Source organism: Lactuca serriola, chromosome 3, assembly GCF_051521515.1.
Source record: "Lactuca serriola cultivar US96UC23 chromosome 3, Lser_US96UC23_V15, whole genome shotgun sequence".
Classification (NCBI taxonomy): domain Eukaryota; kingdom Viridiplantae; phylum Streptophyta; class Magnoliopsida; order Asterales; family Asteraceae; genus Lactuca; species Lactuca serriola.
Genome location: NC_136410.1, coordinates 248,019,502 through 248,034,619, shown reverse-complemented (window position 1 = coordinate 248,034,619; position 15,118 = coordinate 248,019,502). Strand labels below are relative to the sequence as shown.

General features: G+C 35.9%; 2 protein-coding genes across 2 annotated transcripts; both read left to right on the top strand.

Annotated features, from left to right (window-relative positions):
* Positions 1–4,083: 4,083 nt before the first annotated feature.
* On the top strand, positions 4,084–6,551 carry LOC145096157 (uncharacterized). Its single transcript, XM_079033923.1, has 10 exons — positions 4,084–4,092; positions 4,292–4,321; positions 4,372–4,401; positions 4,498–4,814; positions 4,915–5,125; positions 5,203–5,442; positions 5,489–5,641; positions 5,730–5,888; positions 5,932–6,028; positions 6,133–6,551. The coding sequence occupies exons 1-10, from the start codon at positions 4,084–4,086 to the stop codon at positions 6,549–6,551; spliced, it is 1,665 nt and encodes a 554-aa protein (XP_078890049.1).
* A 33-nt stretch (positions 6,552–6,584) lies between these two features.
* LOC145096156 (uncharacterized) lies at positions 6,585–7,049 on the top strand. The gene has a single exon (XM_079033922.1). The coding sequence runs from the start codon at positions 6,585–6,587 to the stop codon at positions 7,047–7,049; it is 465 nt and encodes a 154-aa protein (XP_078890048.1).
* The last annotated feature ends 8,069 nt before the right edge of the window (positions 7,050–15,118 follow it).

The following is a 15,118-nucleotide window of genomic DNA, read 5'->3' as shown; positions in this document are numbered from 1 at the left end:
ATCAATATTGATTCGGATGGATAACATATTACTATTAATGAGATAAAACGGTTTCAGGATGCACGATATGTCTTGCCTCCCAAGGCAATATGGAGGATTTTAGCTTCCCATTTTCTCATATCCACTCTTTTGTGATAGCTTTGCAGGTACATCTCCGAAATCAATAGATGGTTCAGTGATGATGATACAATGATTAACATTATTGAGAGAGAGAGATCAATGTTGATTCCTTTTTTTAATAAAGAAGATATTTGTGCAAGAAAATATATATACAAAGATTTTTGAAAAAAATTTATGTGGAATCCGATCGAATACAAGGATTAATGCGAGGTCATTTGGTTTCTTCTAACCCCACTAAATGGAAGCGATACTACCCTCAGATACTTTTATCACCTTAGAAACTAATTTATGAAAAAATTATTCGCATCTGTCGCTTGGCACGGGTAAACGGCTAGTGTGTGTGTGTGTATATATATATACACACACACACACACACACTAGTCGTTTACCCATCGCTTGGCATGGGTAAACGGCTAGTGTGTGTATGTGTATATATATATATATATATATATATATATATATATATATATATATATATAGAGAGAGAGAGAGAGAGAGAGAGAGAGAGAAAGAGAGAGAGAGAGACAGAGAGAGAGTTAGGTTCATATGTTTTCTACAACTATTGTGTGCAAATATGAACCAATGAGAATTTAGCAATAATTTAATCATTAATTAAATTAAAAAGGGTAAATTAGTAATATTACATGTGTATTAATTAATATCCAAAATTAACAATTGATATCCCTTTATTTAAGGGATCAATTTTTATTTATCATTAAAAACCTAATCTACCTATTAAAACGTCTGCCATAACATCATTCTCATTCTCGACCAATACGAACGATACCCACATCTGATAGCTCCATCCACAAACGTCGCCCACCTCCAGCAGCCCCTCAGTCGAGTTTGTTGAACAATACTCCACCAACGACTCTCTTCAGGTTGATTTTGGCAGCCAATTTATTTCTTCTTTGTGTTGGTCTTGTTACGGAGGATCTGTCAACATCTCATCTTCATAGACAGGTTCTTATAATTCCTCCTCAATTTTAGTCTTATAATTATTTTGATAGTTTATGTCGTTAATTTTAAGGTTTTATTAGTTAAATCGCATATGGTGTGCTTGAAATAATCTCAATGGGATAGTTTTTGTTTTAGTTCATTTGATTAAGGTTTGACTTGAATTTCTATTATATTACTTTGAATTGGGATTAACTGTAGGTAAACATAGCCATAATATAGTCGGTTAGTGTATATGTATGCATGGACTTAAATTAAATTACTTTATTTTGCTAATATTTGCCTCAGCGGTAAACATAGAAGATATTTTTGCTCTTAATTCATTTTGCTTCATTCTTCCATGAACTTTGAATTAATTACATATGTTAATTGGAACAACATATTATGTATATTATGTATAGATGATTTTTTTTTTATCTTAGATGTTCCTTTTGACTTAATATTGTTGATGTTTCCTTTTCACATCAATTTATTCTTACATATAGATTGGCAAATTAGAAGATAAGTTTATTATTCAAGTGCATTCTGTAGTATATTATGTCAGAATTTATTTATAAAAATGTATTCTGTCAGAATATTTTATATAATACTTTTTATAGTATATTATGTTAGAATTTATTTATAAAAATGTATTCTGTCAGAATATTTTATATAATACTTTTTATAGTTTTTATCATCTTAGAATGAATTGAATTTTATAATATTTGAAATTTGATTATTTTTTCTTTATGGGAATAAATTATAATTCTTTACTTTCTACAACATTCTATCAGAATTTATATTTTTATACTCTATTATAACTTTTTAGATTTTGTAGTTTCTACTACATTCTGTCAGAATTTATAGTTTTTATTCTATTAGAATAAACTTAACTTTTTAATATTTGAAACTTGATTATGTTTTTTATTTGTGGATATAGGTTTTGAAGTGGAAAAAGAAGAAAATATAGAGAACGAAAGTGTATTATACCAGAATGTATTCTGCCATAACGTATATTATGATTCTTAACAGTAATATTCTTTCAGAATAAATTGGTTCTTTTGTTAGATTTTTTTTGTAACCATGTTTAGTTTTAATCTTTAAGATTAAATGTAAATCTTAAACCACTATAGGTTAAATTTTTTTTTTTAGAATGAATGTAATAATTGTTTATAGTCTTATTCTTTATGAATTAATGTAATTCGTTATTCTTAAAGAATAAAATCTGTATTCTTTAGAAAATAATATTATTGATAATATGTTGTATAAGTCTTTAAGCATGTTAATTTAAAGAAAAAATATATCTTGAATGTAACAATATTCTGCATGAATAAAATCGAAAATATATCTACTAGTTTATGGTTGACTTTTTGTCATTCTGACAGAATAAAATTAATTTTTACTAAAAGTTATATTAAAATTAAATTCGAATTATTTATAAAAAAATCAGATTAAAAAAAACGGGAATTAATTATCCTTAAAATACGAAAATTTCCTTTTTTAATATAGGTTAATTGACTAGAATACCCTTATGCTGAAATTTGTATGATTATGTGGTACATGTTACCCTATTATAATATCATAGACCCTAATATTATGACCATTTATTATATTCCATCCATTGGTCCAGATTTGTGCATACAAGCACACAATAGTTGTTAGAAACATTTGAACCTAGCCTTATATATATATATATATATATATATATATATATATATATATATATATATATATATATATATATATATATAGGGTTAGGATCAAATGTGAATCATAAATATTGTGTGAATGTATGACTAAATTTTGTCCATCAGATTAAAACAAATGAATGAATGTGATTTTATGGTACACTGTATTAACATGGGATGTCATTTATTAGATAATTTCACTTAATTAATTGTAGGGGAAATTTGAAATTTTATTAAGAGAGATAATTATTATTAACTATATTTTAGGCAACTAAGTCAAAGTAATTACAAAAATCAAATGAAATCAAATAAAAATTAATACAAATCCTAATATTATATGACAATAGGAATCAAACGTTGAAAACTAATTTGACAATTTTTAAAGAAATATTAACAAATTCTTGAAGAATATAGTATTCTACCATCCACTTTAACTTGATTTTAAGAAATAACGATTGAAAATAAGTTGAACATGCCAACGAATAAAAAATCCTTTTAGAATTTAGCATAAAGAATCATTTTAACTTAGCAACAAATCAAATATTCTTTTAAATTGATGATTATGAAATTGTTTAATATGTTTCATTTTGTATACAACTAAAGAATTCTTGAGGAATTAAAGTGTTCTATCTTTATAACACCACAAATGTTTGATGCAACCAAAGTAATTTTTAAAGAATATATAGTTTTCTAAATCTATAACAGCATATTTTTTTATACAACAAAAGAATTATTGAAGCATACAATGTTTAATACTTTTTTTGTTTTCAAGTTTGTGAAGATCGATGATCATTCATGGGCGGTCCTAGCTAGGTGCCCGGTGTGGCACCGGTAACACCTAGCTTCCGCGTACGAAGTAGAATTTTTTTTTTTAATTTTTACCTATTGTGGCGCTACGTAAAAAAAATCGTGCAACTACTAAAAAAATTGTGCAACTACATAGAAAAAATATTGTCACTCTTTCGGGAATTACCGAACGAAAAAAAAATAATAACGAGCCAAATGTTTTATTCAATTGTAGTCTAATAGTCCAATTGTCTAAGGCCCTAAAACCCAAATGAAACTTAATTTGATACATTAGCAATTGGGCTAAGTGCTTGTAAAAAAGATAGCCCAATAATCCTAATTGTAAATTTGTAATTAATCCATCGGTTGAAAGAAAAAAAAAACGATCGAAGATTACACAGGGGCAGGGGCAGGGGCGACGCACGAGGCACGACTACTCGACTTTTGCCTCCAAAATTCAATCGATCACAGATCAATCGACCTTGAGGCTTGATTGATTTCATAAAAGGATCGATCACAATTCACAATACTTGATGTCTTGATCGATTTCATAATGAAGCAAGTAAGTTTTACCAATTACCAATTCATTAAGATATTTGAAATTGATATGTTTTTTTGAAGTTAGTGATTGACTTGGGTGAAATTGATTTGTTTTGTTGAAGTTATATTGTTTGCTTAGGTTATATTGCTATGTTATTTATTGAATTGATTGTTTGATTAGGTGAAATTGATATGTTTTATTGAATTTATTGTTTGATTAGGTGAAAGCAACTTGTTTTATTGAATTGATTGTTTGATCAGGTGAAATTGATATGTTTTATTTAATTTATTGTTTGATTAGGTGAAACCAACTTGTTTTATTGAAGTCATTGTTTGATTAGGTGTAATTGTTATGTTTTTATTGAATTTATTGTTTGATTAGGTGAAAGTAAGTTGTTTTATTGAAGTCATTGTTATGTTTTTATAGGTTAAACTAAGTGGTTTTTTTACCAAAAGACAAAGACCTAATCCTAATGAAAGTGGTGAAGAATGTTCCCAAATACCAATCACCAATCAATCAATGCCTTCCGTTTCTAATCCTAATGCAACTCCACAAACACCAATCACCAATCAATCAATCCCTTTGGTTTCTAATGCAACTCCACAAACACAATGCTCTAACCAACCTAATGATAATGTTGACTTGAAGGATCTTCCAAAGGACCCGGCGAATAGGCTATTGATTACAAGTTACAAACCAAATATAAGAGATGATGTAAGAAGAGCATATTTGCTTCAAGGACCGTGTCAAGTAAGGGCACATAAGTTTCCTAAAAAAAATAGGTGATAGATTTAGAAGATTCGTTTCTTCATGGTTTGATGACTTTGATTGGTTGGAATATAGTGTGAAAAAGGATAGTGCATATTGTTTATATTGTTATTTGTGTGGGGACCTCATGAGACAAAAAGGAGGGAGAGAAGCATTTGTTTCTCAAGGTTTTGATACTTGGAATAAAAAAGATGCATTTCGGACTCATGTGGGTGGTATTGATAGTTTTCACAACAAAGCAAAAGAAAAGTGTGAGTTTTTAATGAGGGAAAAACAAGATATCAATGTAGTCTTGAGGAGGCAAACCGAAGCAGAGGATCATAAATATAAAGCTCGATTACATGTTTCTATTATTGTTGTTAGACTTTTATTGAAAACTGGTTACCGTTTCGTGGTCATGACGAGTCGGTTAACTCGGAAAATAGAGGGCTATACATTGAAGTGTTAAAAGCCATTCGAGAGACTAGTGAAGATATTTTCAAAAATACTTTAGAAAATGCTCCAAAAAACAATCAACTAATTTCCCCTAAAATTCAAAAAGAACTTGTGCAATGTTTTGCACAAGAAGTACTTTTGAGTATTCGTGAAGAGATTGGTCAAGATGTTTTTGCTTTACTAGTTGATGAATCTAGTGATGTTTCAAAAAAAGGAACAAATGGCTATTGTTTTGCGTTATGTCGATACTCTTGGCTTTGTGAAAGAAAGATTCATAGGTCTAGTGCACGTGAAGGATACATCTTCTTTGACACTCAAAAACTCCATAAATGAAGTACTTACAAGTAATAAGTTGAGTTTTAGTCAGGTAATTTATTCTTTTCTTTTTTGTTATTTCAATTTAATTAATATATATATATATATATATATATATTAATTGTTTTAAATTTTAATAGATAAGAGGACAAGGTTATGATGGGGCTAGCAATATGCGAGGGGAATTCAATGGTTTGAAAGCTTTGATATTACAAGAGAATGACACGGCTTTTTATGTATATTGCTTTGCACACCAACTTCAATTAGTAGTTGTGGCTGTAGCAAAGAAGCATGATGGTGTTAGTGACTTTTTTGAGAAAATTTCGTTGGTGGTTAATATAGTTTGTGCATCGTGTAAAAGAAAAGACTTACTACGAGAGCAAGCAAGAGAAAGGGTGCAAAAAGGCTTGTGTAGTGGTGAACTTGAAACCGGAAGAGGGTTAAATCAAGAGACTACACTTGTTTGAGCGGGAGAAACAAGATGGGGTTCACATTTCAACACATTCACAAGTTTGATGAAGTTATTTACGAATGTTCTTATAGTTTTAAATTTTGTGAAAGAGGAGGGAGGGTCATTGGCAAACTGTCAACAAGCATCTGGAATCTTAACATATTTTAAATCATATGAGTTCGTGTTTTACTTACATATGATGTATGACATTTTACACCTCACGGGTACATTGTCAAAGCAACTTCAAAGAAAAGATCTAGACATTTTAGAAGCGGCTTTGATGGTTAGAGGGACAATGGAGGCATTGCAATCTTTTAGAAACATAGGGTTTGCTAGCATTTTGCCAAAAGTATCCTCTTTTTGTGAAACACACGAAATTGATACTTTGGATATGGAAGAGTTGTATATTGGTGCGAGAAACTGTAGGACTACAAAGACTAATAGGTTTCATTTTGAGGTTGAAATCTTCTACACGGTGGTAGATATGCAACTTACAGAATATCGCGATTGATTTAGTGAAACAAGCACCCAATTACTAGAATACATGGGTGCTTTGAGCCCTTGTGATTCATTTGCACAATTTGACAAATCAAAGTTATTGAAGTTGGGTAAGTTATACAAGTATGACTTTGATGATTCAGATATGATAGACCTTGAAGGACAACTTGAGATATTTTATCACTCTTGCATCAAAGATGAGCGCTTCGCTAGTTTGAAAGGAATTTCCGACCTTTCTCGTTTGCTGGTTAGTACGGGGAAGCATCGATCTTATCCTTTGGTTTATAAGCTATTAAAGTTGGCTTTGATATTACATGTAGCGACCGCAAGTGTAGAAAGATGTTTTTCAAAGATGAAGCTCTTGAAGACCGACTTGCGTAACAAAATTGGCGATGAATTTTTGAACGACGCATTGTTGTGTAATGTCGACACCGAAGCACTTGCGAAAGTTGAGAATGAAAAAGTAATGGAGCGGTTTCAAAAGATGTCTGGACGAAGAGGACAAATTTAAATTCTAGTATATCGTTGTTATATTATTTTTAACCAGAAAAAAATTGTATTAGATGAATAGATGTTTTATATTATGTTTGACCGGAATTTTTTTTTAAATGTTTTATATTATGTGTGGCGGGAAAAAAAAATTGTGCAACCCCTATTACTAATTCCTGCGTTCGCCCCTATGATCATTGTTCATCTTCATCCAACACACCATCATGCAACCTTCTGACCCTTGATCATCATGATCCCTTCATGTATTCTATAAGAAAAATTGCCATGAAAACGAGCATTCTATGAGAATAACTCTCATACCATCGAATTATGTAAGAATAAGATTCTATGAGAATGTTTTTATATGACAAATAATAAAACAAAATTTAATAATAGATACACAATACAACAATTCTAATAGAATATGGTATACACTAACCATTTCTATGTAACTTCAATTAGAAAAACTACAAAATCATATTCAGATCCACTCGATTAATATTTTATAGTAAAATAATAAGCCACTTTATGCATAAATATGAACTAATATGCATAAAATTTTGAAATAAAAAAATTAATAATAAATATAATATTAAAAGAAATATGTAGTTCCTTATTTCCTAAGGTTATTAAATTGACCACTTTAAGGTTATTAACGAATGCAATATGATGTTAATCCCTCTTTCTTGTGAAGAGCATTGTTTTCTACATTAGATGGTTAATAAAAAAAGGTGGGGATAGATTTCAAACAAAAGAGGTGTGAATGTTGGAATAATATAATCAAATTCTGAGAGTAAGAGAGTAGGTTACTACAAACATTTCAAGGTCAACCAAAAGCAAAGTGAAACAAATATTTCATATTTTCACATGGTTATTTATAAAAAAATGAAATATTGGCGGCTGTAATTTAAAGCTATCGATCCCTTTTTATTGTAATACTGATACGTAAAGGACAAAGTTGCTATCTTTTATCTTTTGTTAGTAATGTTATAAGCAAAAAAAAAAAAAGAAAAAAAGATAATTTATGGTTATAATAAAAGCATGGTATGTGAAGAATGGTTGATTATAGTTGTCAAAACTTGTCACATAAAGCCTACTAGTCTACTACACTTTACTCTCTCACATGATTCTGTTACATGTTGAAGGAAAGCAAGCACAAATGGTTTATTCAACAGGTAAAAGATAGTTTTCAGGGGAGATTATGTCGAATATAATTAATATAAGAGAAGACTTGGATTGAAAGAAATAAGGAACAATTTTAGGGGTAAAAAATCAAACATTCGGTGTTGTTGTTCAGCGGTTGTCCCTTGGATATGTGTCATCGGCTCAGCAGCAATTCTGTTGTGCAACGGAGATTCAAGGACAGCGACTCAACAAGGTCCTCTGATGGACCGAAAATGGTGATGTCTGATCAAGCTTGATCGATAGCGAGTTTGTGTGTGATCCCAGAGATGGTGCAAATGAGATCCAAGGGCTTCTAGGAGATATGTTATGATTAAAAGATCATCAATTTCGACTACATAATGTTGATGGTGGTGCTGTTAAAATATGGTGATGAGAAATTTCGTTGGCGATTGTGAAATGGAGTTGATGAACACGCCCAAGGTAGGGTTGTTAAGATGCTGGAGAGATTTAAGGAAACTGGTCCATCATTATAGGGATTATATATTTGGATGATAAATCAATTGTATATATAATAAGTATACTATTCTTTATTGATTAATTCATAATTTAATTTATCTAAATGTTGATTGGTTCATAGGTTCACACAATAGATGTTAGATATATATGAACATAATTCTCTCTCTCTCTCTCTCTCTCTCTCTCTCTATATATATATATATATATATATATATATATATATATATATATATATATATATATATATATATATATATTCAAATTCATCGCTTTAAAGAAATCCAAAAGTTTTTGTAGTTTATAATTTTATTTCTTTTAAATCACGATTGTCGATATTCTTTATATATGAAAATATACAGTAACAAGCAAAAATAACAAAATTAACTATGAATATTCACAGTAAAAGAAGTTAGCACTTGTTTGATTGTTTGTTCCACATCTGTGGTATAAAGAAAAGAGAAGCTCTTCTATAAAAATGGTTTGAGATGCAAGGTTGAAAGTTAGGCAGTTGTTTAGTGTACTACCAATCTACCATTGTGGGCTATTGGGTTTTTGTTTTAGTCATGAAGCCTTTATCTACTAAAGTTTTAATGAGTTGAAACTTGTTATTTTTATTTTGTTAAGTTAAAAAGTGTTTTGGGTTTAGACTCTAATTTAAACTATATTAAAAAATAACCCCTCGTCATTTTTGGAATTTAAGTTTTGGACGTTAAATTAATCCTATTAATAAAAGAAAAACAACACAATCATTTTTGTACGGTTAAAAACCAAAACAACACCAAAATAACTGAAAACCGCATAAAAAGCCTGTAAAACCAAACCGAATAGAAAATCGCACCAATCAATTTTACATATATAAGAGCATCTCCAACCCATCCCAAACTTCTTATTTTCCTTCATTTCTTCCTCCACTCCCCTCCGACCCAACCCCATTTACGTCTCCACTTTTAGAGATATGAATAGTATCCCCATATTTGGGGTTATACTATCCATATCTTCAATAACGGAGTTGAATTTTCGGTTGCCAATTTTAGACCCTTTCATTTTTATTTTGTACATTTTTAGTTTATTTTTGTCTAATAATTATAATTTAAATGTAGTATTTGATATTTGTAATATCATGTTATATACTAATTTATATTAATTAATCATAAATATAGAGTTTAATATTTATTTATCGAATTTATATAAGAAAATTAAATATATACTAAAGACTTGAAATACGATAACATAATTTATGAAATATAGTAATCAAATATAATTGTGATCTTGATATATTTATTACAAATATAATCTTATTTATTTAAAAATTATTTTTAATAAAGTAATAATTAATTTAAAATTATTATATATAAACATTTTATTTATGATAATATAATTTGTGATAATTTTGTAATGAAAAAAATATTATATATAGTATTTGTTAATATCTAATTAGTAGAGGAGTGTATTTGACAATATATATAAGTTATAAAAATGGAATATTCTAGGAATATACTTTTTGGGGTAAAAATGGGGTAGAAAATGCAGTAGGGTTGAAGATGAAACACGATTTGCCCAATTTGTTACTCTATTTAAGGGGGAAAAATAGAAATGAGTTGGAGATGGTCTAAAAACCGCATCTATCGATTTGCGGTTCAGTTTGGTCCGAAAACTGCACCAAACGGCACCATGCTCACCCCTAGTTTGGCTTCTGATGGCAGGCTGGTATCGGCTGTTATACAGTCTATAAACGTTTTTTTTCACCGTCATTGGATTCAATATACGTTTTTGTAACATCGCAAAAATACGAGCCAAAAATTTCGTTTTTTAAAACATGTACTTAGCAAAACATTTAGAAACAAATCATTCAATAACCATTTCATTTCACAAAAGATGTTGCATGTCAGAAACATTGTAATGCAGAATACAAGCAGGTGTGTATGTGATGTACCGCTACCGCGCCAGCTCCTTCCCCTTCGACGAAGAGGTACCTGAAACCAAAACTGAAAACTGTAAGCACGAAGCTTATTGAGTTCCCCCATAATACCTCATACCATGCAAGCATACAACGTACAGCTAGGAGATACGGGCCTCGCCCACACTCAGGAAGATACGGGCCTTGCCCACACTCTAGTCGGGAGATACGGGCCTCGCCCACACTCCTCTATCTGGGAGATACGGAGATACGGACCTCGCCCACACTCCTCTATTTGGGAGATATGGGTCTCGCCCACACTCCACTCTCGGAGAGATACGGGCCTCGCCCACACTTAGCCGCTAACCCATAATATACAAGTATCACACATACAACGAGTATAGACATCTCTATCATATTGGCATATATCATAGTCAACTCAACCAAGAGATATGGGCTCGGCCCACACTCTAATACTAACATCTCGTCTATACGGGCCGGCCTTGGCGCCTTAGACCCGTTACTACTGGAAGGAAACTCACCTCAAAGTCCCTGCCGATCTGTGTGGGAACTGACTGTCTGCTGCTACTGCCGCTCCGGAAATCCTCCGGCTATAATTCCCACAAAACCCTTAGTCAAATACTGCTAACCGACTTCAGGGTAAATTGACCATTTACCCTTACAAATCAAGAGTCAAGTCACAGTCAACTGCCAGTTGACCAGACTCGCCGAGTTGGCTTGCCAACTCGCCGAGTCCCTTTCCCTTAGTCTGACCATAAATCCGTCTCTACTCGTTGAGTTAGACGTAGACTCGACGATTTTTCCTTCTATACCCAAGGCCAATAGTCCTTCATCCTACTCGCCGAGTTGTATGAACAACTCGCCGAGTTCATCTTCATCCGATGAACACTTTATGATATGACTCGCCGAGTTGTATGAACAACTCGTCGAGTCTGTTCTTGATCTAAGAAGGTTGCCTTGAACTCGCCGAGTCATGGCATTGACTCGCTGAGTGACTTCATGAGTGAGTCTAGCTTCCGACCCATTGAGTCACACTTAATGACTCACTTCTCCCAACCCGCAATTGCGAAAAGGGGGAAACTCGGCGACTCGCGACTCGACTCGCTGAGTCAGATGAACGACTCGCCGAGTCGGCCACATGCAAAACTATACACGCGATTCTGCTTGGATCCAGCTCATGCCATTCATAGATCTAGGTTCTTAAGGCAGGATTTTCACGTAAAGTTTCCAACTTTACGTGTAGAAATGCATAGAATGGGGATTAAGGGCGAAATAAGGGCTAAGAAGGTAGATCTAGGACATTCAAGCAATTTACTCCCATAAAGGTTATAGATCTGAGCTTCTGGAGCTCAACCATGACTTGATCTAGTGGATAATCAACCTATTACGAATTCTACTTCATGCACAAGCTTGGAAAAAGGTTCAAGAAGAGCTCAAAGGTGCTCTAATGGGGTTTTAAGCATACAAACAGAATGGAGTAGAGATATACCTCAGAGAACTCTAAAATAGCACCAAGATATCTGGTCTCCTTCTCCTCTTCTTGCTCCACTCTCCTTTTTCTCCCAAAAACTTCAAGGAATCACTCTAATCACTTCAATCTCACAAGAAACGAGTTAGGGTTTTATGTAGGGCGCTCTAAGGGTGAAAGGGGGCGAGCTTGGGCCGCACAAGCTAGCTTAAATAGGGGGCAAACCCTTGGAATTAGGGTTTCATCAGACAGCGGTGACTCGCCGAGTGGCCAACTTAAACACGCTCCGGATCCCGTCTCTACTCGGCGAGTCGGACCTACAACTCGCCGAGTCCAAGGCTAAAAATGAAACATGCAAAGATAAATTTTACGTACCAGAAACCAGATGCTACAAATCTCCCCCACTTATTTTAGACTTCGTCCTCGAAGTCTGCTGCTCGATCCTGAAACAGCTCGGGGTAATGCTCCATCATTTCTTCCACTGGCTCCCAAGTCCACTCGGACCCCTTTCGGTGTTGCCACTGCACCTTCACTAACTCTACCCTCTTGTTCCTTAGATCCTTCGACTTCCGGTCAAGGATTTCGACTGGGCGCTCAATGTAATTCAGGTTGTCATCAACCTGTATATCCTCTAATGGCACCATCGCTGAATCATCCACGAGACACTTCCGCAGCTGGGAGACATGGAAGGTGCTGTGGATCTGGCTGAGCTCGGCTGGCAGATCCAACCTATATGCCACCTTGCCCACCCGGGCTACAACCCTGAATGGACCAATGTATCTCGGGCCCAACTTGCCCCGCTTCCTGAATCGAATGACGCCTTTCCAAGGCGACACTTTCAGGAGAACCATATCCCCGACCTGGAACTCCAGGTCTGATCGACGCTTGTCGGCATAACTTTTCTGCTGACTCTGCGCAGTCTGAAGCCTGCTCCGAACCTGATGGATTCTCTCAGTCATCTTGAGCACCACTTCGGTGCTCCCCATGACCCTCTGGCCAACTTCACCCCAGCATATCGGGGTCCTGCACCTCCGACCATACAACATCTCGAATGGAGGACGGTCAATACTCGCGTGGTAGCTGTTGTTGTACGAGAACTCAGCCAAGGGAAGATAGGTATCCCAGCTGCCACCAAAGTCTATCACGCAAGCCCGCAACATATCCTCCAAAGTCTGGATGGTCCGCTCACTCTAACCATCCGTCTGCGGGTGAAAGGCGGTGCTAAAGTGCAGACGAGTGCCTAACTCATCATGAAACTTCTTCCAAAACCTGGAAGTGAACCGCACATCTCGATCCGATATCACTGACACTGGCACCCCGTGTCGTGCCACTATCTCCCTGATGTAGATATCGGCCAACTTTTCGGCCGAGATACTCTCCTGAATCGGAATAAAATGGGCGCTCTTGGTCAATCGATCCACGATGACCCAAATCGAATCCACTCCTCGCGCCATCCGGGGAAGCTTTGTGATAAAATCCATCGTAATATTCTCCCATTTCCATAACGGGATATCCAACGGTTGCATCTTGCCGTGCGGTCTCTGATGCTCGGCCTTGACCTTCCTGTAGGTCAAACACCGCTCGACGTACCACGCCATGTCCCGCTTCATGCAGGGCCACTAATAGTCTAGACGAAGATCCCTATACATCTTCGTCGCCCCTGGATGAATAGAGAATCGGGATTTGTGCGCCTCCTCCATCAAGATCTGGCGCACGCCTCCAAGATATGGCACCCACACCCTGCGGTGTAGTGTCAATAACCCCCGGCTATCATAATCGAAGGAGGTGACTTAACCCACTATTCGCTCACTCTTCCGATGTTCCTCCTTCATAGCCTCCTGTTGAGCCTCCCGAATCTGCTCCAACAGGGGAGCCATCACAGTCATCCTCACGCAAATATCCCTGATCGGCGCCGCCTTGCGGCTAAGCGCATCGGCCACCACATTGGCCTTCTCTGGGTGGTAAAGGATCCCGCAATGATAATCCTTCACCACGTCCAACCACCGACGCTGCCTCATGTTCATATTCGGCTGATCCATGAGGTACCTCAAGCTCTTGTGGTCCGTGTAAATGGTACATCGAACCCCATAGAGGTAATGCCGCCATATCTTGAGGGCGAAAACCACCGCCCCCAACTCCAAATCATGCGTCGGGTAGTTCTCCTCGTGAGGCTTCAGCTGCCTCGAGGCATAAGCAATGACATGCCCCCTCTGCATCAATACTGCACCTAGGCCTAAGATCGACGCATCACAATATACCACAAAATCCTCTACGCCCTCGGGCAGGGCTAAGATCGGCGCCTCGCACAATCTCTGTCTCAGAATCTCGAACGCTGCCTGCTGCTCAGACCCCCAACGAATGACCACGGCCTTCCTAGTCAATCGTGTCAGGGGTACGGCTATCTTGGAGAAATCCCAAATAAATCTCCGATAGTAGCTTGCCAATCCTAGGAAACTCCGAATCTTGGATGGAGACTTCAGAACCTCCCATCTCATCACGGCCTCCACCTTGGCCGGGTCTACTGAAATCCCGTCCTGGTTGACGAGGTGCCCAAGAAACTGCACCTCGCGCAACCAAAACTCACACTTGGAGAACTTGGCATACAAGCTCTCCCTTCTCAAGGTCTCCAAAACCTCTCTCAGATGCTCCTTGTGCTCCTCCTGTGTCTTGGAATAAACCAAGATGTCATCGATGAAAACTATCACAGACCAATCCAGCATCGGCCTGCACACGCGGTTCATGAGGTCCATGAACGCGGCAGGAGCATTGGTGAGCCCAAACGGCATCACCACGAACTCATAATGGCCATAACGCGTCCGAAACACGGTCTTCTGTACATCCTCCTCCCTGACCCTCATCTGGTGATAACCGGAACACAAATCGATCTTGGAGAACCAAGATGCTCCCTGCAACTGATCAAAGAGGTCATCAATCCTCGGGAGTGGGTATCGGTTCTTCACCGTTACCTTATTCAGCTCCCAATAATCTATACACATCCGATGCGACCCGTCCTTCTTCTTTACAAACAGGATCGGGGCTCCCCAGGGTGAACTGCTCGGTCGAA

What these genes read in the sequence shown, in the direction of transcription:
- LOC145096156 (XM_079033922.1), top strand. Translation starts at nt 6,585, where the DNA reads ATGGGTGCTTTGAGCCCTTGTGATTCATTTGCACAATTTGACAAATCA.
- LOC145096157 (XM_079033923.1), top strand. An exon ending in CTTGTTTTATTGAATTGATT is followed by an intron (nt 4,322 to 4,371) that starts GTTTGATCAGGT and finishes TTGTTTGATTAG; the next exon opens with GTGAAACCAACTTGTTTTAT. An exon ending in GGGAAAAACAAGATATCAAT is followed by an intron (nt 5,126 to 5,202) that starts GTAGTCTTGAGG and finishes TATTGTTGTTAG; the next exon opens with ACTTTTATTGAAAACTGGTT.